The sequence below is a fragment of the Leptinotarsa decemlineata genome, unplaced genomic scaffold, assembly GCF_025532065.1.
Source record: "Leptinotarsa decemlineata unplaced genomic scaffold, Ldec_3_MD MMD2_tig00026282_RagTag_RagTag, whole genome shotgun sequence".
NCBI classification, from domain to species: Eukaryota; Metazoa; Arthropoda; class Insecta; order Coleoptera; family Chrysomelidae; genus Leptinotarsa; species Leptinotarsa decemlineata.
This window is the reverse complement of record NW_027412668.1, coordinates 11,411,456-11,439,374: the sequence shown is the minus strand read 5'-3', so window position 1 is coordinate 11,439,374 and position 27,919 is coordinate 11,411,456. Positions and strand designations below refer to the sequence as shown.

Genomic DNA, 27,919 nt, shown 5'->3' with positions numbered 1-27,919 from the left:
CAACTTTGTTTTTTCATCTAGCGGTGGCATGAGAATATCATTGTAATTTGTGGTGAATCTCAGGTAATGACCATCAGCAATGACCAGAACAGTATTGTGAATATTAACAAAAAAATCAATATCTAGACAATGAAATTCCAAACCACTCAAACAATTATTACATTTTGAAGTGTTATTTTTAAATGTGTCATTATAGTTTTTCTGCTTTAAACGATAAATGGAAATGTTGTTATCGATTAGTTTATATCACGACACAGTACCTAGTATTAATAATAATTGAGACATTGAGCTGCATCTTATACTACTAAAAAGGGACAATGAAATAAATATCATTCAGATTATAAATAAATATATATTCATCCATTGTACAGGTACAAATAAATATATTTTGGCACTAGGGTTTCACAACATGAATCTGCAAACCACAGTTAAATCAAGCCTTTACAGAAGTAATTTTTTTTATTGATTCAATGGATATCTGAAGCAACCACTGAGACAGGTACTATTTCTAAATCTAAGATCAAATTTCCACAGTTGCATAATTAGCCCATGAAAACTAAGGGATATGGACTCGATTCTGGTTCAATGTTCGTTGATATGTGTCTTGGCGTCATTGGTCTTGGATCATCTTCAGTACTTCTGAGGAGCCAATAAGTAGTTACAAAACCCTTCCCTTTCAGTTCCACTTCCCCCCTTAGTTCTAGGTGAAAAGTTCCGAATTTATCGAACATTTGTTTTGCAGCTTCGCTGACGTGTATCTTCAGAGCTGAAAATATATGATAAAATCTATAACAGAAAGATACATGCATAAAAATTATTGAATTCTAATAGTCACAAGAAGAGGGAGTATCGGAACACTTGAAATTTCATTACCTACACAGAACGATTTTAAATATTAAAGATGAAAGTTTTTATTTGAAAATATTGTAATGAATCTGAAGCCGGCCCTGACCGATGTCCCAGTCAGCAAACGCATGTCTCTTCGCGAAACAGCGCGAAACGTGTGGATGAATCCCGAAATCCCCAGAGAGAGATCCGGAGCGTTCGTTGACGATATAAAAAGGTCGCTCTCCGTCCCGAGTAGTAGTCTGTACTTAGAAAGTGAATCGTGCGTTTAAAGAAAGGAATCTAATTGTGAAGATAAATTAAGCGTTAGTTACTAAATGTTGTACATAAATTAGTTGTGATAGTGAAATATTATTAAAAATAAATTTGATTAAGACAGTTAATTCTTTAATTCGTTACAATATCAAGGTCGTAGTACCGAAGAAGAATGTTATGAATGACGATTTTATCATCGAAGGAAAGTGTCCTTTATCGTGGTGATACGTAAGAAGGGCTTTAACTTAAGCTAATGCAATTTGAATTATCACTTATCAAGTCTTCATTGAAGTAAATAATACAAGCTTTCATATTTTGATACTAACGAAGTCCGGTACTCTCCATTCTGCTAGCAGTATTGACAGTGTCGCCAAAAAGACAATAGTGCGGCATTTTTTGTCCGACGATCCCTGCACAAACTGGTCCTGAATGGATGCCGATTCTCATCCTCAACTGATAGTCCGGATTATGTTGAATCGTGAAGGATTTCAGCGCATCCAGTATCGCCAGTGCCAATAGGCCTATTTCTTTGGCATGATTGTCGCCGTTTCGTTCTGGAAGACCAGATACCACCATGTATGCGTCACCTATTGTTTCTACCTGAAAATATTTTAATACTTAATTATTTATCCAGTGGTATTAAGCAGTGCCGGATTAAGCCAGCGCGGGTCCTTTAGCAATTCTGTCAAGAAGCCCTTGGTTTGCGATAGGTTCTCAAGTTAAGGGTATTAAATAAAACAAAACTGCTACAAAGAAACTCTTCTGGATTTAATTTGGCCAAATTCAGAGATGACACATTCAATATCGACTTTCAACAGTCAACAGAAATTTTTATTCATACACAAAATTATCATAACCTAAATCATCGAAACGCAACACGAGTTTGCTCCAAAACGTGAATGGGCGCTTTCTAGGAAGTCGGCGGGTAGTTTTCAATGTTCACAATAGGGGTCGGAACAAATACTTGCTTAAAATTGAACTACCCCATATTAGGCACTACCCCCATATTAGGTGAATTTCCTCTAATATTGTTATCATTTATGAGCTGATATTTTTGAGAATTGTGAAATATCCATGAATAAACGGAAACAGCATTCAAATTATAAGAAATGAAGATTGTCAGCTACTCAAAAAGACATTCCAAAAATATTCGTGAAATGAGCATAAGACGTAATAAAGAAAGAAATCATTACGAGAAATTACTAAGTGACCCTAAGGAGAAACATCATCAAAGAAATTCCAGTGTATATTTGAAAAATACATTTTTGAAAATTGTTCTAGATGACAAGAGAATAAATGGAACCCTTTAAAATGAAAATCATACAATGAAATGAATAAGTAGATGTAGGTTATGTTTGTGAACAAAATATAAAAAAAATTGAGTTCTGAGTAAAGTAAGCGAGGATAAGGACCTGTCTGTCTTGGATAACTTGCTTTACCTTACTTTACTTTTTGTACTACCATTTTGTACATTTCCTCCCACAATAAAAAAATCGATTTCAGATAACTTGTCAATAAGAGTGAAGCTGAATTACCAAATATCTATGATGTTAGAGAATTGAGGGCCCCCGCTACCATATGTGCAAAGTGTGCAATGCACACGGGCGCTATCCTTTAGGGGCGCAAAAAAAAACATTTAAATAATTTTAAAATGAAAGTTGAGGAATTAAATAGGATTAGGTATAAATACACACGAAATTTTATTGGTATATCATCCAGTTACTGCCGATTCCTATGTTGCGAGAACATGTCAGGCGGTGATTTTTCCTGTGTAGACATGAACAATGCCCGGGGCGCTATAAAAGAGATGATGCATCGCCAGAGGCGCTTTTAAACCGGTTGGTTCACTGGACCGTGCAACAAGTGCATCAAATAAGTTATCCTATTAATTATTACATTTAAAGTTATTTTTATTTTTTCAAGTGTTGTGTTGTATAATATTTTGTTTACTACTTTTTTTTCTAAAAAATTAAGTGCTGAATACCTGCTGACTCCAATTTCAACGGTTCGATTTTTTATAAAATGGTAAGTGGTCCCTACTTTTATCTATACTATCAACATTAACCCTTTATAGGATACTGGTTATAATTATTTTTTGTTTACCCAAATATCTTTTTATTAATTGAAATGTCATGTATAGGGTCTTTGACTACATTTACTTCAGATAGAAAAAAAATGTTTTAAGCAGAAGGTGTAGGTTTTTTTCCTATATTATCTTTTGAAGTTATTAGATAAAAACAAAATCGCATCGAAAATGAAAAAATATAGGCAGCATCCACATTAATAAAACACCCTGTATATTATGCGCTAAAATGAAAGCCCTTTTCTCTGATTTGAAAAATATATATGTTGATATCATTTAGGCATTTGGGTGAGCTGTTTTAAAATTTTGAAGTTATATTAGCTTAAATAAATTGCAGAGAAAGCCATGGAAACAATTAGAAGAAATATAATTTATTTTCAATAGTCCAAATAGCAAACAAATATAAGCATAAAACATTTTTTTCTATCTGACATAATAAAAGGCTCTAGGGAAACACATAAATATAGTCAAAAAGTCAAAGACCCTGTATGAGTTTAAAAAAATAATTGGTTTTTTATTAATGACTCGCTCAGTTTTTATGCTATCGATCTTTTTAAAAAACCATTTTGAAGGTTTTTTTAAGGGCTATAAGATCAAATTAGTTTAATACTTTTTCTGCCTTTATTTTTGAAAGGGTTTAAGCTGAATGGGCTCGAACAAATTGCTTTTTACTTAAGTACGTTAAAGTTGTTTTCATTACCTGATGATACTGAACCCTTAAGTGTTTTACAATATATATTTGAATACAATTGTACAAATGATAATTTTGCATTTGTGTAATATTCAAGTAACCCAGATCATTTCGACAACGATGAACTATGTTTCAAGTAGATTTTAAAAATTCATGGGATCGGATGTGACAAAATATATTTTAATTTCAACAAGAGAAAAGACAAGATGAAGAACGAGTTTTGTTATTCATGAACCATGGTACTGTGCAAGAGCTCTCTAGGAGGAATACCGAGTCCCTGTGTGTATACAACCGTGATAGCATGGTCTGCATTGATAAGGAACACTTCAAAACGGTCCGCAGTTGGGTCCTTGTTCGAATCAGGCGAAGTCCCACTATTTGCAAAGTTGTTTCTCCAAAGTGAGAAGCTTTGCACTTATGTCTGAGGAGACTTGGATTCCGAAACGTTAACAGTCGTAAGGTATTTTTGATAGTCAAATTTACATTATATAAGAAGTTGCTGACTAATAGGACATGTTTCATTTAGAATAACTGTTTTTAATCTACGCAGCAACTTTTCGGGGTTGATTAGACATCTAGACTTGTATAGATTCAAATATGAACATTTGTCAATATATGTCGAGTTATTAGCTAAAGAAGTAGTTGTTTTCTGTCGGAAAACATATATAATGGTATAGTCAAAATGCATTTGGACTTGTCAGTGATTTTATTATCAATTTTTACTTGGATAAAAGCTGGAAGCAGCAAAGCAACCTATTATCTTACAGTGTAAATAATTCATAACTTCCGACTCCGAAAACTCTCACATACATTTATAGTTAGTACATACATACAAAAAAATTATTTTTGTATGATTGAACACTACATACTTAATTACTTTTTTACTTCTTCAAGTCCTGAATAGTAACTACATAATTCAGAAAGAATAGGCTCTACAGATTCCTTAATCTTGAGTGATGAATTCGATTAGGAATATTTTTAATAATTGGTCCTTAATATAATCGAATCCGCAAACTCGTCCGCCATCTTGAATTCTCCAATCAATAAATGAATATGCTATATTTGGCCCCAAAAATCACTACAAAGAAATTTCGCATGGATTCGTACCATGGTTCATGAATAACAAAACACGTTCTTTATCTTGTCTTTTTTCTTGTTGAAATGAAAATATATTTTGTCACATTCGAATATGAACATCTGCCGATTCCATGAATTTTTAAAATCTACTTGAAACTTAGTTCATCATTGCCCAAATGATCTGGGTTACTTCAATATTACACAAATGCAAAATTATCATTTGTACAATTTTCTCAGGTGCCCAACATGGTTTTCATAGACTGTTTTTTTTTTGAGCAGTTTATATGAATAGTTGTTATGTTGAGCAGTGTATACACGCTTTGGTTGAGATTGTGGTAGGGAGAAATGTCATTAGTGTCAAATACGTCATCATTATAAAAAATGAAACTCCTGGACACCGACATCAAGGGGACCGACGCTGAGTGAAACTACTGTATACAGAAATACTGTGTCTGTAGCGTCTGGCGAGCGTCTGTTATTTGTTCCTAAAAAAGATGTGATCTTTAGTTTTGGGTTATTATTTAGTATTTATGAACAACGTGTCTGTACCCTATTAGTAAAGTAAATGCTTTAAAATGGGTGTGAAAAAGAATTTATTTTAATTTATTTTGTTATGATTTTATTCTGTTTGTTTCATTTTGATATTTTTGTCTACAAATAAATATGACTTCTAAAGTTCAGTTTTTTGCTTTATTGCAAGCACCTACCTACCTACCTTCAAGAAAATAAATAAAAATACATGATCCAAAATGCCTTAAGGGGCGCCAAAATAATTTTTTGCACACAGGCGCCAGTAGCCCTTACGGGGGCCCTGATTGAGGGGATACATATCAACGATTTTTTTACACAAAATTGACTTGAATATTTCATCAAATTGTTTGCATAGTTAGGCAAAGCAGTTTTTTCTTTCAGAAACTATTGAATCACGTATTTTCGAGAAATGTAACTTAACCCTTCTTCTCGTAACATCAAATATACGTGTACCTACACAGGTCTTCCAAAAAAAATAATTGAAAATAAAAATCTGAACAGATGAATGAATATATTTATGGATTTATATCGACCTTGAAATTCCTGTAGTAATAATTTCAGCAATTGATCATCGGAAACGTTAGGCAGGTACTTTTATTCAGTGAATTAGACCGGCGTTTTGAGGGTACCATGAAATTATTTTTTTTCAGTAAAAAAAATTAGAGACTCATATTTCCACAAGATTTTCAACAATGATTATTTCCCTCAATAGATAGAAACCATTAAAGAGTTAGAGATTAGGCAGTATTTACAGAAATTAAACACAATAAGATCTGTTGAACCGATTAAATCATAAATCTTGAAATTTTCACACTAAGATTTTTGATTGTTTTTTTTGCTGGAAATTATTCAAATAACGCTCTTACACAGTCGATCAGTATGATTGGCTTGCAATTCCATAATTTTAAAAATTTTGTTTACAAGCGAGTGCGCTTTCATGAACAACAAACAATTCAAGCTATTAAATTAATACGAGACTCATGTCGTGTACACATTGTATTTATTTCACTATATTTACCATACACACTACGAAAGTTAAGTTAATAATAATGGAATTTTATTTCTAGCGTTGGTGTTATTATACCAGTTAATAAGTAAATTATGTTCTTTTCGATTATGGAGCAGATCGCTTCACCAGGAATCATGCGAAGTATGCATAACCCCACGGGACGACCTGTACTCCTACAAAAATTTAAAGGTTAGATCTTTCTAACATGTAAGCCAAGCGTCACCAAGGCTTGTTTATTTTCCTTACTCATTAGTTTAAGGCACGAATTGTGAACTGTCGATCGAGATACATGTTATGTTGGGTTGCGTAACCCAACGTAAGGCGGTAATGCTGCCATCTGGTGTTAAAAGGTGGAGGTTTGCTGTGTCGAATCCAAATTGAAGAAATCGCCAACAGCAAAACCGATTCATTCACAAGCGGGATTTAGATCAAAGTTCGTCAAAATGACGCTAAAGTGAAACAATTATGCAGTGTCATCGATTGAGTCAGCATGATGTGGAAAATGTTGATATTAATGGGTATTATCTTTTCAAAAATAGATATTTCATAAAGTTATCTAAACAAGGTGAAAACATTTCACTAGTTCGGACTTCCATTGTCTATTATATAAAATGATTTGAAATCCCTGAAACAAGTAAAAAAGAATAATTAAAAAAGAATAGTTGAAAATAACACTTATATTAAGCAACAATAAACCTGAAATGAAATGATAGTAAAATAACCTACAAGTAAAAATATAATAATTGAATAAATAAAAATTAAAGGAATGCAAAAAGAAAATAAAAATAAAAAAGTGTAGAGATTCCAAGTCACGTTAGTTCACGACGTTTCGATTGTTGGTATCTACAATCGTCTTCGGGTGATGACTGACCCAGTCATCACCCGAAGACGATTGTAGATACCAACAATCGAAACGTCGTGAACTAACGTGACTTGGAATCTCTACACTTTTTTATTTTTATTTTCTTTTTGCATTCCTTTAATTTTTATTTATTCAATTATTATATTTTTACTTGTAGGTTATTTTACTATCATTTCATTTCAGGTTTATTGTTGCTTAATATAAGTGTTATTTTCAACTATTCTTTTTTAATTATTCTTTTTTACTTGTTTCAGGGATTTCAAATCATTTTATATAATAGACAATGGAAGTCCGAACTAGTGAAATTCATCACGAAACATTGTCAATCACCTTCAAACAAGGTGAAAACAAACTCTGCATCACGTGACCAAATTTTAATAGGTAGCCCTAAATGTATTTCATAAAACACGTTTACAGTTAAACATGTCGATTATAAAATAAAAATACTATGTGGTCCTTCATTCATTTTTATTCATGAAGTTGAAAATTTCTTATAGAGTAAATTTGTTAAAATCCGCACTTGATGTAATATTCGATAAACTTGAAAAATCAAATGAAAGAAACACTTGGTAGGGTTAGTATGGCATGCATGAAAATCATGCAATAACATGATTTTTCAGTTCTCCGAATCATTGAACATACTTATATACTGAATCATTCAGGGTTATGTTGATTATTTGTGAAAATTTCTGGGCATTTTTTTCAACTGATCAGAAATGGTTAAAACATTTATCAAGTACCTTCAACATGCCAATGTCTTTTAATTGACTAATTCAAACGGCCTTGAATGATCATAACTATTAAAAAATATTTGAAGGGGTGACGAATATGAAAATAAAAAGGGGTTTGGCGTACAACTTCACGAAAAAAAATTGCCAACGCAAACTTCATTGGTGTAATGATTTCTTGTCAGCAGTTCTGGTATGTGGAAGGAGTGTTTCATTTTTTTTTTATTTTTCCGTTGACAGTGTAGACAAGCAAAAATGTTGAACAAATTGTCTTCAAATAGTTGATGAATAAGGTATTGCTACTGGTAGTTTTTATTACCTTGTACACATCGTAAAATCCTATGATCCTGTCGAATGTACTGTATAGGTCGTTTAAAAAATCGACTACCTGTAAGGAATACATATTTTAAAATTGCAAAAACAGAAGCATGAACTGCCAAATACCTGCATCGGGGTACTTTTCGCACAAAGGGCAGTGAACCCGACGATGTCGCTGAAATAAATAGTAACGCACTCAAATTGTTCGGGTTGTACAAGTTCTCCAAGCATCAACTGCTGAGCGACGGGCCTTGGTAGTACTTGGTAAAGAAGTTCTTCCGACCTCCTCTTCTCCTGACTGAGTTCTTCCGTTTTTTCACTTACTAGAACTTCTAGATTGTTGGCGTACTGTTCCATTCTTCTCAGAAGATCGTCTATAAGATTTTCGCAGTATCCTCTGAAATAATTTTTGTATTCTTTAAATAAACCTATATGAATGTTTTCTTACTGAAACAATAAGACAAAAATAGCTCCCATAATTGGAATTTTATTCAAAATAAGAAATGTTGTACCCTGTAAAATACCTTAAATTGATTTATTTTTCATTGGTATATTCCAAAATTCAATGTCTTATATCAATATGGGGTATGGCAACAAATTCCTCATTGAAACCAGTTAAAAAACTTCAGAACAAAATTATAATGTGTATATATGTGTTGAACTACAAGGAGCCAAAGAACCAAAAAAAAAACTATTAGATTTATCATCCTTATATAAATTCAAATTATGTATCTTCATTCATTTGGCCAAAAATATGCTCAAAAATTCAAATTTGACTTTCAAAATCAATAGTGTATTCAGGTAATCTGAAATTAAGAAAATGAAAGCAAATATTGGGCAAAATTCCATTTATTATAAAGGTACCAAATTTCACAATGAGCTACCGAATGCTTTGAAAAAATTTAATAAACAAAAATTCCGGATTGATTTGAAAAAATATTTATTGTTTGTATACATATATTATTTGATGAGTACATTTATGTTCATGGTGATAATAATGTATATGTGTCTATATGTATGTATATTTATATTTCTTTTCAAGTTTCAGATCTGATTTTTTGTTTGTTTGCTCTGTTCGTACTTAGTTATGTTGTAGTATTTTTTTTTATTGTTTTCTTCCCTGCTATAAACATTGTAGGTTTCTTGGGAAAATAAATTATTATTATTATCAGGCAACTACCAGATACTTAGGAATTACCATTGTTCTGAGACAAATAGTTTCCAAGAATTCGGCAATTAAAATAAAAACGTGTGCGTCTCGGGACGCCTGACAGAATTAATAACAAGTTGAACTATTATTCAATATTGAAGTTGTTTAACTTGAGAAAAGCTTAGTTTATTACTTGAATTTTATGTATAATAACATGAAAATGTAAGGAAAGGTAATTTATTAATAAAATATGTTATTGATTATTTTTTGTATGTACATATATTATAGCTACCATAAGCCAATTGTTACTTTTGTAGGATTAAAGATACTAATAATGTACATATACAAAATTAGTGTCATGATTCTTAGGCCACGTTTAAAATAAAAAAATAATATTACGCGCACTAAACACTGATCGTCTGTCGGACGATCTGCCTTTCGCTAACGTATGTGTGAGATAGATGTTAGATAAGATGTTATCACTTGAAAATTTGAAAAGTGGTGAATTTGAAGATTCATAAAAGTGGAATTTTTATTTAGTAATATTCCTACGTCGAGTACCAACAATTTTTGGCTACCATTTCAATTCTAAATAGAATAATTTGGGTTTTCATAAGTATTGAATTAATTGAGTTTTGTATAATGTTATCGGCAACACTTTTCACAGAATTTCGGGAGATTTTGAATTAGGATATACTAGTATACTGAAGTGAGTTCTTCAACACTCAAGTATTTGAAAGGACAGAGGTGATTTCTACTTTCTTCTTCATACTGAACAATTTCAATATTGAAAATTTTAAGCTGGAATTTCAGACAAGAATGTATACAGAGAAGCAAACTTGATTTGGGATGTATTAAGTTCTTGTGATGCACTGTTTGGAACTTTTGGTGTAGTAATGGATATTACTGGAGTTTTTTCCTAACACCAAAACGTTATTCTAACACCTCGACACGTGTTTCGATCACTAAGTCAACACGTGTTAAGGTGTTAAAATAACGGTTTGGTGTTGGGAAAGAACTCCGCTAATATTCATATATTAAGTTGTTTTAAAAGTTTTGCCCGTTTTAATGTCATATGTAGCTTCATATCTCAATAGATATTTATTCCACTGTGTGTCCGTGGTACTGATCAATTGAGAATTTTGTACTATATACATTGATGCTGTTAATTTTTTCCATATTTTAATTTTTTGCCCCTTTTTAGCTTGTTACTACTGTATGATGTCGTTGAATGATTTTCGGCCACTTTTTCTCTACGAATTCAAATTGGACCAAAGCGCTGCCGAAACAACCCGAAAAATTAACCAGGCATTTGGCAATGATAGTGTTAATGAACGCATTGTTCGAGTTGTTTGCGAAAGTTCGTTTCGGAGATTTTAGCTTCAAAGATGAGCCCCGAAGTGGTCGACCTACAGAAATCCAGGACGAGGGATTGAGGACCCTGGTGAAGACTGACCCATCACAAACGGTGCGTCGAATGGCGGAAGAACTGGGCGTCAGCTCCCATGGGGTTTTTGATGTTTTATAACGTATTAGAAAGGTCAAAAAGCTCGAAAAGTGGGTGGATGAAAGAAATTGTCAGTTTTGAATTCTGTTCTTCTTTGCATTCCGTAACCGAAACGATCATTTTTGTATTGTATAGTCACTTCTGACGAAAAGTGGATCTACTACAACAAGAGACGTTCAGGACAGTGGTTAGACACCGATAGAGGTCTGTGAAGAGATATAATTTTCAATTTTGTGTGAAACTCAGAGATTTCTGTATTTCATCAGTTCGGACTTTCATTGTCTAATATAATATAAATTGATTTGAAATTCTGAAAAAAATAAAAGATTACCCAAAAATAACAATTTTATTAAAACAAAAAACTGAAATTACAAGGAAATTACATACAAGCTACAACCAGAAAATAAAAAATTGAAATATTAATAAAAGCTGAAAATTAAAAAATATTAACAAAAATGAAATATAAAAATAAAAATCAAAAGATTCCAAATCAAGTTGCGTCACGACGTTTCGATTGTTAGTATCCACAATCGTCTTCGGGCGATAACTAGACTTATTCCTCCGAGATCTGACTATTTATAGGTCACTCGGGTGCTTTCACCTTTCACCTATCCCCTCTTTCCTCTTTCCGCTTCATTGGTTTTAGCGGGAGATGACCGTTTGGCGTGAGTTGTTCGTTTTTCGCTTGATAAGAGGTTTCCATATGTTACGTATCTCTACGCTAGCTTGACTGAATGCTTTGTTGGACAACATATAAGCGGCTTCCTTGAATTTTCTCCAAAACCAGTGTTCCTCTTTGTGGATGATTTCAGCTTGAGCCCACTTGATATTATGTTGATGAGTCCAAATATGCTCTGCTATTCCGGATTTGCTGGTTTCTCTTCGCTGTGTGTGTTTCTTGTGCTCAGCAATGCGAACTTTCAATGGCCTCTTAGTTTCACCGATGTATGATTCTCCGCACTCGCAGGGTATTCGGTAAATACAATTCTTGGAATCGCAATCCGCGTTTGGTGGCCTGGTTTTTGTGAGGCTGCTACGGATAGTGTTCCCAAATCTGAACCAAGTCCTGATGTTATACTTGGACCCAATCCTTCTTATCCTTTCCGATAATCCTCTGATGTAGGGCAGTACAAGTACTCGTTGTGGCGGCTTCTCTTCCTTGTGGAGCTCTTGCTGTCTTCTAGCTAAAGCCTGTTCTACCATCACTCTGGAGTAACCATTCCGTTGAAGGTCATTTTTGATGATGCTTATTTCTTTTTCGAAACCTTCCTTTGTATTACAGAGCTCGAAAGCACGGTCTAGTAGGGAATTGATGATTCCCCTCTTAGTCGATTGATGGTGGTTGGATTTCTGGTTCAGATGCTGTTCTGTGCGAGTGGGTTTTCGATATAGATACAGATGTTTCCCATTTAGTGTCGGTCCTCTTCACCAAAACGTCTAAAAAAGGCAATTCGTTGTGGACTCCCTTCTCCATTGTGAAAGTGATGGAAGGACTCACGTAGTTGATGTGCTTCAGGAAAATGTATAGTTCTACATTCCCATGGTTCCATATTATGAAGGTGTCATCTACGTATCTCAACCAGACTCGGGGCTTCTTGTGGGCTTCTTAAATGGCCAGGGTTTCAAACCACTCCATATATATATATATATATATATATATATATATATATATATATATATATATATATATATATATATAAGATATAATCGGTGGTGAAAGTGGCGGTCCTATTGGCAATCCCTCATCTTGCGTAAAAAATTCGTCCTTCAGTTGGAATTAGCAGTTTCGTACACAGCATCCTAGTAATTCCATCATTACTTGTATCGGTAAGTTTGTTCTATCTTTCAGGTCCCCATCTTCGGATAGCTGCTTCTGTATGATTTGAAGTGCTTCTTCGACAGGAACGTTGGTGTACAGGCTTTTCACGTCGAAACTGATCAGTTGATCCTGCTCTTTGACTTCGATTTCCCCTAGTAGTTCAACGAAATGTCTTGAATTTTTTACAAAAGATGATGTTTTACCTTGCAATGGTTCAATTATTGGTAGTAAAAACCTGGAAAAGTTCTGAGTGGCTGAATCCCTGGAGCTAATGATCGGTCTGAGCGGAACATCCTTTTTGTGGATTTTGGGTAGTCCATATAAGTGAGGTGGCTTACTGTGGTGCAATGTTAGCGATGATCGCTCTTTTTCCGAAAAATAGACTTGGTGTTTTTTCAAAGTCTGGTACAACTTCCTTCCAATTGATGCAGTAGGGTCTCTTACGATTTTCGTGTATTTTCCTTTCTGAAGCACCTCTTCGATCTTTTGTTCGTAGATATCAGTATCCATCACAACAGTAGCGTTTCCCTTATCTGCAGGAAAGATCTTGATGGTGTTGTCTCTGCGTAGCCCGTTCAGGGCTCTTCGTTCTTCACTGCTGACGTTAGGAGTTGAAACTGGTTCTCGATCCATCTGTTCTCTGATTTTCCTTCTGAATTCTTCTGCCTCGATCTGATCCATAAGGGAACTGGTGGATTCTACTGCAGTTATTATTTCCAAAGTGGGCACAGATGTTGGTGCAATGGCAATGGTTTAGACCTTTCCTCAACAAAGATTCCTCTACGTTCGTGAGCGGGCGGGAACTCATGTTGATGACGTTGGTGGCTTCATAGTTGTCCTGTTCTCGTTCTGCATTTGGGCATTGTTTCCTCACCAACTTTCCCCACTTCCTGTTGTGGGTATTCTCCATGTCTAGTCGGATCTTCAAGCACGTGCTCTCAATCTTGGCAAAGATTGGTCCATGATCCTCTTCCAAGGTCTCTTTTCTTATTCCTTCAAATCGTTCTGTGGCATCCTGCATCAGAGTTGACCTCTTCCAAAGGTGGTAATTAATTTGAGACCTTAACACTGCTCGGCTGGCGTGTTCCAATATGCGTTTGGCTCTCTCTCCTGGGATTGGCGATTTCAGCAAAAAACCTTTGGGTATGATGTTGTTGTCTCTAGCTCCGCACAAGAAGCTGAGGTGAGTTTCTTCGTTGTTAAGCAATGTCCATAAAGAAATCAGAGATTTCTATTTGGACATAGAAATCAGAGATTTCTATTTGGGCATTATTTTATACTGTGGAACCATTTAATATTCGTCAACATTGTTTGCTATAGAGTAAATAAAATTGGTGTGTATTTATTAGATGAAGATTTTCTCGGCTCTAATGTTTTTTATTTATAATACATCTTATGTATTTATAATATATTTTATTTTTATAATATGCTTCATATTATTATATTAGAAGAAAGTAGCTTGAAACCAGTATTTTTACCCTGCTTTGTAATACCATACTATTAAGCTGTGTACTCACTTCATTATATTTCGTAGATTAAGACGAATTGTATCGAATGAAGGTCTGTCTTCGGGGTTGTCATTCCATGATTTTTCCATTAATTCGACTAGTTCTTCAGGACAATCTCTTAGAGTCACTGCTGGACGAAATGGAGGACTCTCACGAGACGCCACTCTAGCTATTATTTCTGAAACGAATAAATACTATTCCTGACTCGGACTTCACGAAACAAAACGCTGATAGATCGACTGATCAACACGGTTTTCTGACAACTAGATATAACGTGTACATCATTTCCTCTGAAATATTTAGTTAATGACACTAAAATCAACTCGCAAAAATGTTTTGAAGGTGTGTTTCTGATTTTGGAAATAATTGCCCAGTTATTCAAATATTTTTAATGAATAAAATATATCTCATTATATTCAATTTCATGCCATTTACAAAGACATATCACTAACCGTGAGGTTCCAGAAATTGTCGAGCTGCTTCAAAAGGCCCTCCTCGTACAATAATTTCTTCCAAAATTATTCCAAAGCTGTAAACGTCTCCTTTTTGAGTGGCTGGTGATCCTGGAATTACTGTCAGTGGCAACAATTCTGGTGCAACCCATAACATTTCTGAAAATAAAATAAATGTATATTCTCATCTTCCTTCACTTGTTGAAATGACTGAAATAAAATCAATAATACTAATAATGAGAGGAGGCATAATTTGTTTTATTTATCAGTGGTAATGGTAATGGTAACGATGACGACACCTCCCAGAGAGTTTTCTGTTGATTCCATAGATGGCGTTTTCCCAAGGAGTCTACGTCTTATCGTAGCAGCATTGTCTAGCACAGGATCATTGATACTACGCTTCTGAATACATTACTCCATCCAGTTGATTGAATAAAAAATAGTGTCAATATTTTGTACTCAGACCATCCGATACTAATGCTATTATTATTTTCAAGACCTTTTCAACGTCAGTGTAGATAGATCATTGTTTTTTTTTATATTTATCGAGCCATATTTTTACCTTTAAGCATAACAGCATTATTCTCAAGTTCAAGAAAATTACAATACAATGATCATCAGATTAACAGAGTGATTTGAGTATTCTATGTGGAGCTCAAATCACAATTTTCGATATTATGTCGATTTTCAGGGTCGTATTAAGGAACTTTTGAGCCTGTAGCGCTCAAATTTTTCAAGTCTTATGTAATCCAGGACTTACTGGTTTTACTCCTCGTTAAGACTGGCTTGGTCCCTATATCATCAAGATCATCATCGTAATATTATTTTCTTTAATGACCTCTCATTTGACTGAAATTCAACCATCTTCTATTTGCTGAAGACTTGAAAATATATGATGGCCCTATAACATGTCGGTAATTAAGACGCCTCTAATGTTATACTTCAGTTAGATGCTTGACATACCAGGATATCATAGCATGAATAACCAGCAATGTGCATCGGATGACCGCTGGTACCTGGGAGATCCGAGTAATCCACTGAAAACTCAGGCGATAGACTTGAGGAGACGAAACGTTTCCCCGAAGACACGAGGATGGTGATGTAATCTCAGATCACATGGTAGTCGAATGGTAGTCTCGAGTCAAGTACTTGGGCTATATAATAGGCCCCAGACTTACCTAAGTATACCACGTTGAGGCCATTAAGAGCAAATTCAAATAAGGATATAGCTGAACTCTCTCCTGTGATCAACAGAAAATCAAGGCTCAACCTTAAGAACAGGGTTTCACTGCACAACACGACACGATGTTCAAGCCTGTCATCATTTATGATTCAGGCGCTTGGGGACAACCCGCCCCGACAAAACTTTTCATTCTGAAAACAAGATACTACGGATGCTGGTGAATGCTCCATGAAGCTGTTGACCATAATAACAGTTCATCCAGTCTAATAATCAGTTTTCGAGTCAGGGAAAGTCCCCTCCCCCGATCAGAAGGCTTCGTCGTCGATCAGTTGGGTGAAGGCTCCACGACGTCAGTAAAATTGTGAACAGTCTGTTCATCAAACTTCTTAGTCAGGAAGGGGTGCACAGAGCAATTATTATTATTATTAACGTCACATCGTATTAAATTCGTTAGCTAGATAAAAAAAACACTTCCAATTTTGAAATGCAATACTCACTTTTGAAATACTTTTCATCTTTAGTGACTTCTAACGGCGTAGTAAGCGAGACAAGTCCAAAATCTGATATTTTCAAAACGAATCTTCCGTCAATCAAACAATTATGGGACCGTAGTTTTCCGTGAACTGATACTTCAGAGTTATGCAAATAGCTCATACCCTGCGAGACAACAAAAAAGTGTGACTTCAAAAAAAAAAATTAAAATTTTTCTACCTTCACTATGTCATAAATTAGAGACATCCTGAAATTCCAGTCAAGATGGATGTCGTCATTTTCAAGGACGTCTTTCAAACTGCCTTTGGGGCAGTATTCCGTCAATATGAGTATGGTAGGGGATTCGATGCAAGCCCCGATAAATCTAACTGTGTTTTCATGAGTAACATCTCTCACCTGAAATTTAAAAAAAATCAAGTTAATTCATCTCTCATTTTACACCACTTGACCGAAACAATATTTTGATAGGTTTATTGTGGTAACGCTACCTCTTAGGGAAATAAGAAACATAAAAACAAATATCCAACAGATGTTTTCAGCTATTTTATGCCCATACCCTGAAGAAAATAAGCCGGCCGCCACTGGTAGTCACAAACCAATTGTGACGTAGCTAAGAGCGGGTGGAAGTTCGATGTTCGCTGCCGTTCTAGATGTAGCGAGAATAATGTACCGGCTTCGATGGAATTCTAAGAAATGTTCCAGCGCCTTCGATTGCCAAATATAAGCGCCATCCACTCGCCCATCGAGACACTCAAGTGGAAGTAACAGTGCGGTACGCGGAGCGATCTAGTAAGGCGATAGACATTCGAATAATAGTTAAAGTGTTTGTTGTGTTTAAACTGAAATAAAGTTTTATTATTGTTCAGTGTAGTCAATTATGGGTCAACTCTCGGGGCGAAAGTAACAATATCTTTAATTTCTTTTGTTTAGGTCAATAAATAAGTACTCGAAGAAAATATGTAAATTAACAGACGGGAGAAAGAGATCAAAATACATAAGTTTGATTTTTAGATTAAGTAACGCAACGCAAGAGGTACGTAGCAAATATTAACGCAAAAAGGACAAATAATGTTCATTTCATAGATCACGCACCGTAATGCTCAACCAAAACAAGAAAACTTTTGAAACTGTTCCAATTTTATCCATTTTGATTATAATTAAAAGACTGTTGAAATACAACAAATAATACAAAAGCAGTGATAAAAAACGAAATAAACTAAACATAAAGTAACGATATCTTTCTCTCTTCCCCTCGCTCCCTCTTTCTCTGCATGGCCTCTGCTTCCCTCTCGGACGTATTTGGCAAAGTTACTCCTGTCAACAGTTGACAGGAGCTTTCATGGAGGGGCGTACATGGCATTCTTCACGTGATTATTCGAAGCACCCGGCCTGGATACCGGCGTGAATAAAGGGGCCCTTATATCACAGTTTGATTAAAACTGTCACACCATCGATTTATTCTCACTTTATATAACAATCTTTTGGCATAGGGACACGTACCTTTGTTTTATGCCAGTTTAATGTTTCCAACGCTTTTTTCAAAAAGTTCTGTAGACTTTTTTCTAGTGGCATTAACAAGGACTTCATTTTTCAATCAGCCTGTTAAGTAAGCTACCCTTCATGATTTGAAATTTGAATTATATCTCTATCTCAAATGGTTTGAAATACAGAGATTTCAGAAATATTCTCACGTATTACACTTTTTTTCAAAATATAAGTTGAACAAATTAGGTTTTCTGATACAAAAAACTCATGTGACAAGTAAGGATCAAAAAACATCAATAATATTAATTTTTATCAAATGTTGAGTTCGTAAACGATATATTTCAATTTAGTCTTGATGATTTTTCAAATGATGACCAAAAACCTATTTCTTGCATGAATATAAGCCACAATTAACCCAATTATCAAAAAACTACCACAATCTCTTTATTAACCCACCCTTATTTCAAAATTTCACCCTTCCAAAGTATTCTTACCTGTTTGATCTCCCACAATAGCTTCTTACTAATATCAACTTTTTTTCTGATAATTTTTTTGATCGCCACACGACTACCTCTGTAAACTCCAACTGTAGTAAATATTTTAGTAGCTTGTAATGATGTACAGGAAGTTAAAGATGCCCTGCAACTCGTTAAACCGTATGTCTGAAAAAGAGAAAATCATAGATTACTTTTGTAACTGACTATCGTAGTAGGTAACCACCTCTGACAGTTTCTGAATTGCTAATTTTGATCCAAACGTCTTTCCTGATTCTAAATGAACCTCTTCGGGTCTAATCCTCCAGGACATATTGTTCAAATCAGCGGCCGCTTTCATATGCCTTGAAAAAATACAAACAAACTACAGCTTGTCAACAATCGGCAATTACGGAGACATTGTTTCTCATTTTTTTTACAGTTCTACGTTATGGTTAACATCATTCTTGTTAGAATAGGTGCCAAAGTAATTTGGTTGAATCTCATTTTTATTACCAGTAATTACAAATAAACTCATTTGGTGCCCATAAAAGTTTTCAAAATATAGACTTTAAATAAATAATAGTTTTCTAAAAAAAATACTTAAGACAGAATTGCTTAATTAGGGGACGTTCAAGTATTACGTAAACACTAAATGGGGGCAGGGGCAGTTTAGATGGTGATTACGTCAGCAGTAGTTATTTACTTCTTGACACATAATATGGCAACCCACACATTGTCTATGTTTGAAAAATGAAAAATCAATATAACAATGTTTACGTAAGCTTAAGGGGGGGGGAGATGAGGAGGGGAGAGGGGAAGGGATATTGGGGAGGGGGCGTTGCTTACTTTTGCTGACAAGGGGATGGGGGATAAATCATTGTAATAAATATGCTTATGTAATAATTCAACGGCCCCTTACAAGGCTAAGCAATTAATTTATTCATTACATTAAGACTTTATATCAAGAATCTACTCAAGTCATCGATGAAGGTACGTAGTGAAATTCATTCGCTTATTTGTTTCAATCTCAGCCAATATTCAGTGTAACTGTCTTCATTCGGGTTTGAAGGCCGTCGTAGTTTGGAACTGCATCCTAACGTTTCGCCCGAGTGGCTGGCTTCTTCAGAGGTTTATCCATCTTGATGATTCACAGGTGTCATCGGTGAATCATCAAGAAAGAAAGGTTTGGGCTTTCTACTTCTCCATTTTCATAAAAAAAAGTAGAAAACTTTCAATTCAAAATAAACTCTTGTAATGTTATCCAGATTGGTGCTGAAGAAGCCAAAACTTCGATGTCCGTCATTGAGGATGACAGTGACCTCTTTCATTTTCTATATCGTGTAACAATCCCCTGAATGTTTTGGTTGGTTTTCGGGTTTTGCCGTGGTCTTTTTTGGTTGCAATTTCCAAACGTTTCCACTGCGACTGCGGCAGTCATCTTCAGTGGCCTGATCGATGTACTCTTCTTGGCTTTGATACTGGAGTTTCCGTTGATACGTCAAGAAGAGTACTCCAACAACGCCACTGAAGATGACTGCCGCAGTTGCAGTCGAAACGTTTGGAGATTGTAACCAAAGAAGACCACGGTAAAACCTGGAAACTAACCAAAACATCGACGCCAGCCGTGAAAGCCTACATTCCTATATTAATCCTTTGAATGATATCTGATTCAATTCCATAACAAGTGTTTGGAGTATAAACTGAAGAGGATAATGGGTTTTTTGTATAATTCAATGTTCATATAAAAGTAGTTGTTTCAAAAGTATTTTTCCTTTCCTGTTTACTCAATATTGATATGAAAGTAGTTGTTGCGAGTAGGTTTATTCTTTCAGTTTGTGTCTGGAAGTTACTTCTTTGCATGATCTACACCTCTTTGTTCATTATGAAATCAATTGCTTTCTTTCTTTGAAAGTTATTCTCATTTTTTGTATAGAGACGGAGAAGTAGAGAGCCGAAACCTTTCCAAGATTACCATATTGTTGTAAATCATGCCCTGAAGAAAATAACGCCGGCTGCCACTGGTAGCCATAAACCAATTTTGACGATATTCGCTGCCGTTCTAGATGTAGCGAGAATACTGCTTCCGACTTCGATGGAATTCCGAGGAATGTTCCAGCGCCTTCGATTGCCAAATATAAGCGCCATCCACTCGCCCATCGAGACAGTCAAATGGAATTGGCAGTGCGGTACGCGAATCGATCTATTAAGGAGACATTCGAATAATAGTTGAAGTGTTTGTTGTATTCAAAGTGAAATAAAGTTGAGTTTGATTATTGTTCAGTGTAGTCAATTATTGGTAAACCCACGGGAAAAACGTAACCGAATTTTGATTAATTCGATTATACCCCAGTGATAATGAAATTTAAGGACTTACCACTCTATATGCACGTTGGAAAATAAAAACTACTTACTTGTACATGCGAACACATACTAGAGTGAAAGAAAACGCCATAAAAACTCCAAAGGCGAAAGATCCGTAAAGTACCATCATATAATCTTCCCACGCAGCATGAAAAGTATAAGTTCAAATAAACATTGAATATGATCATGTCTTTGGTTTGGTTAAGTTTTCAAATTTGTCACATATGAAATCAGTTACTTTTTCTTTACATCTCAAAATGATGACAGTACAACTTTGATACATAGAAAAGAAATAAAAGTTGAAGTTTTTAAACGTCGGTATCAAATTTTTCTCATGGAAATTATTAGCCAGGAGTAAATCTCGCCTAAAAAGATGCTGTTTTTTTGATTCGGTCTACTTTTGTATTATAACATCCAACAGGTTCCAATCAAGTTAGTTTCTGACAATTTACGCTAATTACTTTCTTACCAAACAATCACAGCTTGTCAAATGTAGGAAGAGCTGTCTGAATTCGAGATTTGACGAGCTGTAGAATAATTCTTTCACGAAATATCTATGTATGCATCAAAAAGTCATATAATGTATATAGGTAAACAAATAAACCACGATACGTAAAAATACTAGGGTAGCATCGAAAAAGCTTCTCTTAGTAAGGAAGTTAGCAACCAAAATATGGATCCACAAGGAAACGAACACAATGAACAGCCTGCGAAATCAATATTTCCATTCAGATAAATCATCAGGATCAGATGAACTTGAGTACAAGGTAAAAATAGAGTGGAAAGTCTATAATAGACTTGGCACGATATTTACAGGTTACTGTCGAAGTCAATTGACAACAAAGAAAGCTGATTTTGAAAATGGGAAATGATTTTAAAACTTCAACGATCATCTATGTCGTTTTCATGCTCCTTTACTTTTTATTCAATTCAATATAACTAGGGGAAAGGGAAAGATCCACAATAAAATCTTTGAAATACTAAATATACATATTCCCAAACAATTTTTTTGGGAAAGTGATCAATAAATACCATTGTTTTGACAGTCAGGGCTATTATCTTTGAATCCACATCGAGGTACATCCGGTGGTGGACCTTCTTTTCCTCCTGGCCAGTGTATCTTTTTTTCGGGAACAGGAGAATAATTCTTGTTCAAACCATTGTAGTGGCCAACGACTTCGAATTTGCCCGTTATTGGATCCAGGTCCAAAATCGAATAGTCGGCATCCCTATCACCATTGTCGTCTATACGAACATGACCTGTTATTCCTAAAAAATAATACATTGCGGTGAATAAAGGGGGCCTACTTCTCACACAATTACTTTCCTTTAAAGTTTAAATGATAATTGCAACAGGTATATTGATTTTCATTTCGTGTCATATTTTGAATATATGATTTTTCAATGTTCCTCTCTATTATTCCCCATTATTTCCTATTATTTGGAATTATTATCAGAATATAAGGTAAAACTGAAAACTCTGGCGTTAAATAAATGCAAAACAAGCACTTTTCCCAAACACCAGAACTGCAATATACTATTCTCGATTCGCTGTTCACCAACCAAGTTGGCGTTTTCAGGAGATGAAGGAAAATATTTCTCAACTCTAAAATTTGTTTCTATTCAGGATATTGATGAAGTTTACATATGGAATTCAAAGACACAGAATCAAAGTTTATTGTCCTTGCCTATAAATAAAAATACACTAATGAATTAGATCGTATTTTTTGAAGCTGTACGTGAAAGTAGCCTCCAAAACATCTTGTTCACTTCAACAAATTCTAGGTAGTCCTAGAGACAAGATGTTGTAAAATGAAAAGTCGGAGTTATATGAAATAAGCTGTGAGGAGCTGGGGGGACAAAAAATATATCAGTCAGATTAGGCGAGCTATTAAAACTCGTTTCAAAGAACACGTTGAAGGTCAGAAAAACCTGGTTTCGCTCCACTCGCCCTGAAGAACGACCATAGAGTAAATGAAAACTGTCTGAAATTGTTAAGATCGGTACATGACAGTAGATTTTTGGATGAACTATGAACTATGAATAGTGACAGGGATCCCATTCCAAACGGCCAATTTTTTACCTTTTTATGAGGCGAATTGACATTTATAGAAGGTCGAAGAAGTATGCATGTAGGGAAACAATTGATAATTATGGAACAATTATCAAGCGATTGGGGTTTGAAATCCCTTTCATCAAGATTTATAGGTGAATGAAGGATATTTTGTTACCGTAATAAAATACTCGTGTATATCCACGTGCCATTGTCTTGAAATGCATGCGCCGCCATGTAACCGTGTATTATTGCTTCAATTTGTGTGAGCCAAAATGAAAATAGCGATTAAACTAATTAGGTTGTCCATCATAAAATACCAAATAATAGTATATTATACAAGTGAGAAATACGACATATTTCTCACGAGCACAGGAGTTTGTTGCAAATCAAGCGAGTGAGAAATATGTCACTTTCTCACGCATTGTACACTGTACTTTTTCTACGGTTGCGTTATTATATTAAAATACATATATAAATAATACTTGTATGTCATTAACTAATTTTTATATTTTATTTAGTGATTAAAATAGTAATTAACAGTTATATTTGAACAATTTTGTAAAGTAATTAACTAATATTTGAATATTAGCTGCGGTCGAAGTTGAAGTTGATGGGGAAACGTACTGATGTACCACAGCATTGTTGTGTTCAGGTTCTAATGGTGCTGGAGGCTGAAAGGGTTGGAGTTGTCGATATAAGATTTAGCAACATTGCTGGATTTCCTTTTAAAGTTAAAAGATCTGCCCCTGCATTAACTAAAATAGTCGCAGATGATCTTCGGAAACAGTGGCCAGTATATAATTCAGGGTTCGATAATTACAAAAATTTCGCTATTTCCTTCGCCACGGTGCCTAATTTATTTATCCCCACAAGCTGTTTCGTACATTTGCTACTTTTGTAATTTTAAAAAAAACGTGTTTCATTTGTGCACGGTCGAAGCTCCACATATTTTTTGTAAATTTGGTAGAGTTGATAGCAATAATTATGCAGTGCTTCGGTTTTGTTGTTATGGAAACGCCGACAATGGGCTACTTGGATATTCCACGCGAATCGTCGGCGTAGCGTTGTCAACATGGAGAACGTGTCATATCAATCTGGCACGTAACAGTTCATGACTGACTTAGGTTATCGTGATAACAGTGAGAAATTATTTCTCACTGTAATGGCGGATATTTTTCACTGCGTGAGAAATCTTTAGTTTTGAACGTATGAAAGCGATGAGAGAAGTGGCACGCGTCCGTAGAAAAAAGTATACAAACCATAAGTATCATAATGATTCATTGTAAGGGGTGTGAAACAAATGAAAAAAGTTCTGTATTATCACTTCAGAACAGCAAGCTTCAACTTATAAATAATGTAAATATGTTATTGAGTTTTTTCAATAATATTTATTAAAATACAATTTAGGAAACATTCATATTTTTCAATAATATTCAGAGCTAAACTAAACTCGTTTGTGCTATTTTTCGAGGCGTAAAGCGTAAAGTTTGTTTATTGTAAGCAAGAACAGTGTAACTGTATTACTTGTTTGCCTCTTTTCAGAAAACAAAATTGATTTGCAAAACATCAAAAACTCAACCGAAGATATGATAAAAGAATCAATACCATGTGTATGCACTAGAATTCAATTCAGTAAATGTTTGAAGCAGTACAAAAAAAGAATAATATTTACAACCAGTAGGCTTTCTTACCACGTGATTCAACCGAGTTGCCGGGGACCTCCAACCACTCTTAGGATGAGATTCTCATCCAACGCGTTCAGTGCTGTAGTATCGAAGGATTAGACGGTACCACGGACATCGGATTAGTCATAATAAACGGTCGGAAATTGATAATGTCTTTAGTTTATTTGTTGTTGTTATTATTGTTTTTAATTTTTGTAGTTGTTATAAGTAATTTATCACAAAATATTCTATAATTTCGTTTTTATATGAGCGCACGCCTATGGCAAAAGAACGAAATTGGCTCCGCACTCCGTTTCGAGGTCACCGAGAATTTTGTGAATTTATGGATGAAAGGGACTTACTGGTTGCTTTTTATTATGTCAAGATCTTGTGGGGATTAAAACATGCAAGTTTAAGACTTTGAAAACATCCTTATGGTAAATCATCAAATTTAATATTGAACCAATTTGTTTGCTCATGGTAAATATAAATATAACGTATTCAACATTATGTTCCAGAGTTGAAAAATTTGTTACTTTTTATTTTTGAGTTATACTTAGAAATAAGGTTTTAAACGTACCAAAAGGCGTACCAAAATAATATTTTTATTTATTTAAACACATAGGTAATTACTTGAAAATTGTAATAGTAGGTGGCGCTACCTGGTGTCAATGGTAAAACTGATTACATTTTCTTATTATGCCCAATACAGTACTTCAAATGAACAGAAACATTTACACAATAATTATTATGTTTCTTTTATATAGAAAGAGAACTACAAAGCAAAGAAATAATTACCTATGTTATGCTTATGAAGTTTCAGAATCCATTGACTCGTCCGAAGAGGAATCCCCAGTCACACTTAAATCTATTATTATTTGGTCGAAAACAGTGTCTACCATCCCGTCCAATCTCCACATTATCTCTTCTTCCTTGATCACATGGGCTACAGCATTAGCCCAATCTTCTTTCCGTATCCGTTCCATTGCGAGTTCTAAACGTTGGACATCAGAACTTTTATATGTCACGTTTTCACGACCTACGTAGCCCTTAATTTGAGCCTAGAATAATTCTATCGGGTTGAACTCGCAATGATAAGGAGAAAGTCTCAAAATGGTGATGCCTTCAGCACGAGCTATTGTATCCACCACATGCTGGCGATATCTGTCCCGATGCTGTTTAATGACACTCATGAGCTCGGCCTTAACCATTTTCTCGGAAAATAGAATTCCTTTTTGTCCTAACCAACTCTGCGTGTCTGCTTTTCTGGTGGTCATAGTTGGCCGCTGTTCTACTAATCGGCTATGATAAGAAGCGTTATCCATTACTAATACCGAATTTGGCTCGACTCGTGAAAGAAGGGATTCAAACCATCCTCCAAAGCGTTGGGCGTCCATGTCGCTCGAACATCGTATCGATATGCAGAAGCTATCTTGTTACGGGGGGCAAATTTCATGGACAGACAATAAAAATGACGCCGGTAAGAATTTAGAACATTGTTGCCGTTAGCTCTCAGTTCAATTTGTATATGAGTTACCTTCAATTGAAAATTGGTATACTATCGGTATACTATAGACAATAAATATGTTACAGACAGGAGTGATAACTTATTCAAATGAATTATTCTAGAAGTATCGCTTCTGAAACAAAATCTTACCCAAAAAATCCCTGTACCACATTCTGGCCGTTATACCTCTACCATCTCTGATGTCTCCTCCTTCGAAAAGAGTTTCATTCAGTGCCATTCCCAATAAATAAACCCCATCATAAAAAGCTCCGATGACGAAGTTGATCTGTAAATAGTTTCCACACTGTACAAGGTTATGGGAAACAACTCATTTTCAAATATCAAATGAGTATATTCACCTCCTCGCCTTCGCTTATCGTATAATTGTAATCGTCAGATGATCTCTGTTTCACCTTATCAGCAAAATCTTGAAATTTGTCGTTTGTCGGTTGGAGCAAAGAAACACGGAGTAGAGCTTCATATGCTTTTCTCGCAGAGGAATCTTCAGTATCTCCAGCTTTCCAGTCATGTTCACCCCAATAAGAACCCTGTAAGACACAATAAGACAGTGATTCAAGTGTTAAAAAAGAACGCGTGAAAGAATTGCAAGAAATAATCATTCAGGTTATCGATTATGTATCATTTTTTATATTATTTTTGTAAACGTTTTCATCGGAATGTGATATAGATGCTAAACATATTTTGACCTCAAATCCCTCAGTTTGTAATATAAATTTTTGGTGAGAAATGAGACCATCAACTAGGTACTAGAGGCTCCTTTTGATATCGCTATCATTGAGGCCTTGCTAGAACTTCAGATGTTTTTTCTGTAAATAATGTAGATGATGCATTCTCTCATTGTTTTTTCACCACTCCAATGATTTTTCTCCTTACACAGGTATTGCTCTAATAACTCAAAAAAAACACTGGGTAGATGATAACATCAAATTATCAAGTTACCATTTAAAACATCTATACTCTTTGCGAAAATGTGCAATTGGTTATGACAATATTTATAAAGAAGCCAAGAAGCAATATAGTGAACTCGTTAAAATACAAAAAAGGCCTATTACCAAAATTCTATAACAAAATCTAACAACAAAACCCGAACAGCATGGAGAATGATATCAGAGGTTACAAATAAGTCCAAAGCAAAGACCGATAATATTGAAATAATAAAAAAATTTGTTTTTCATAAAGACCCCCAAAAAATTGCGAATATTTTCAACGATTTTTTTACTTCTGCGCCCGTCTGGAATCGATCAATAAAATTCCTCCTACGAACTCACACGCGACTGAAAAGATAATTTTCAACATATACACTACCTATACTTGGACTCCCTTTCATCAGAGGATATTCAAATCCGGAAATTCAAATCCTTCTACATAACAAAATAAAAAATAAAAAATCAGCTGGATCCGACGAAATCCCGAACTTACCTTATATTATCATTCCGATGACCTATTTAGTAAATTTGTCATTCTAAACAGGAATGATACTCCACTCCTCAGTAATTATCCACCAATTACTATTCCAAGTAGGTTTTACAAAATATTAGAATATGCTTTTCTTAATAGATTAGAGAACTTCTTGAACAAATTTAAAATTGTAAGCGAACAACAACATGGTTTCCGCCCCGGTATGTCTACCAACATTTCTTTTTAATTTCTTTGGCTATTTTTACGAATTTTGAAACATTGAATATGCCCACAAAGTGGCACTTTTTGACGAAACTGGAAATTTTTTTTCAACTTCCGCTCTTTTCGGAAATCTACATACTTTTCCGATAACAATAATATCCCATAGTTGATATTTGAATAATGGATTGGAACACATGTTTCTATTAGGTGACCTGCAA

The 27,919-nt window shown here is 34.8% G+C and overlaps 1 protein-coding gene and 1 non-coding gene across 2 annotated transcripts in view; both read right to left on the bottom strand.

Moving 5' to 3' along the window:
• Positions 1–336: 336 nt before the first annotated feature.
• The window catches only part of LOC111513649 (atrial natriuretic peptide receptor 1), a 71,180-nt gene continuing 43,597 nt past the window's right edge, over positions 337–27,919 (bottom strand). The window contains exons 7-20 of the mRNA XM_074179794.1: positions 26,420–26,608; positions 26,211–26,346; positions 21,866–22,102; positions 20,884–20,968; positions 18,717–18,834; positions 18,491–18,658; positions 16,731–16,907; positions 16,517–16,676; positions 14,837–14,995; positions 14,394–14,562; positions 8,527–8,797; positions 8,402–8,470; positions 1,428–1,701; positions 337–766 (exon numbers count right to left, since the gene is read on the bottom strand). Of these exons, the coding sequence (XP_074035895.1) occupies positions 543–766; positions 1,428–1,701; positions 8,402–8,470; positions 8,527–8,797; positions 14,394–14,562; positions 14,837–14,995; positions 16,517–16,676; positions 16,731–16,907; positions 18,491–18,658; positions 18,717–18,834; positions 20,884–20,968; positions 21,866–22,102; positions 26,211–26,346; positions 26,420–26,608 (2,436 nt within the window). The 3' untranslated portion in view covers positions 337–542. The remainder of the gene's footprint in view (positions 767–1,427; positions 1,702–8,401; positions 8,471–8,526; positions 8,798–14,393; positions 14,563–14,836; positions 14,996–16,516; positions 16,677–16,730; positions 16,908–18,490; positions 18,659–18,716; positions 18,835–20,883; positions 20,969–21,865; positions 22,103–26,210; positions 26,347–26,419; positions 26,609–27,919) is intronic.
• Positions 6,602–6,755, bottom strand: LOC111513650 (U12 minor spliceosomal RNA). The gene has a single exon (XR_002723244.2). It is a non-coding gene; the product is annotated as a U12 minor spliceosomal RNA (small nuclear RNA).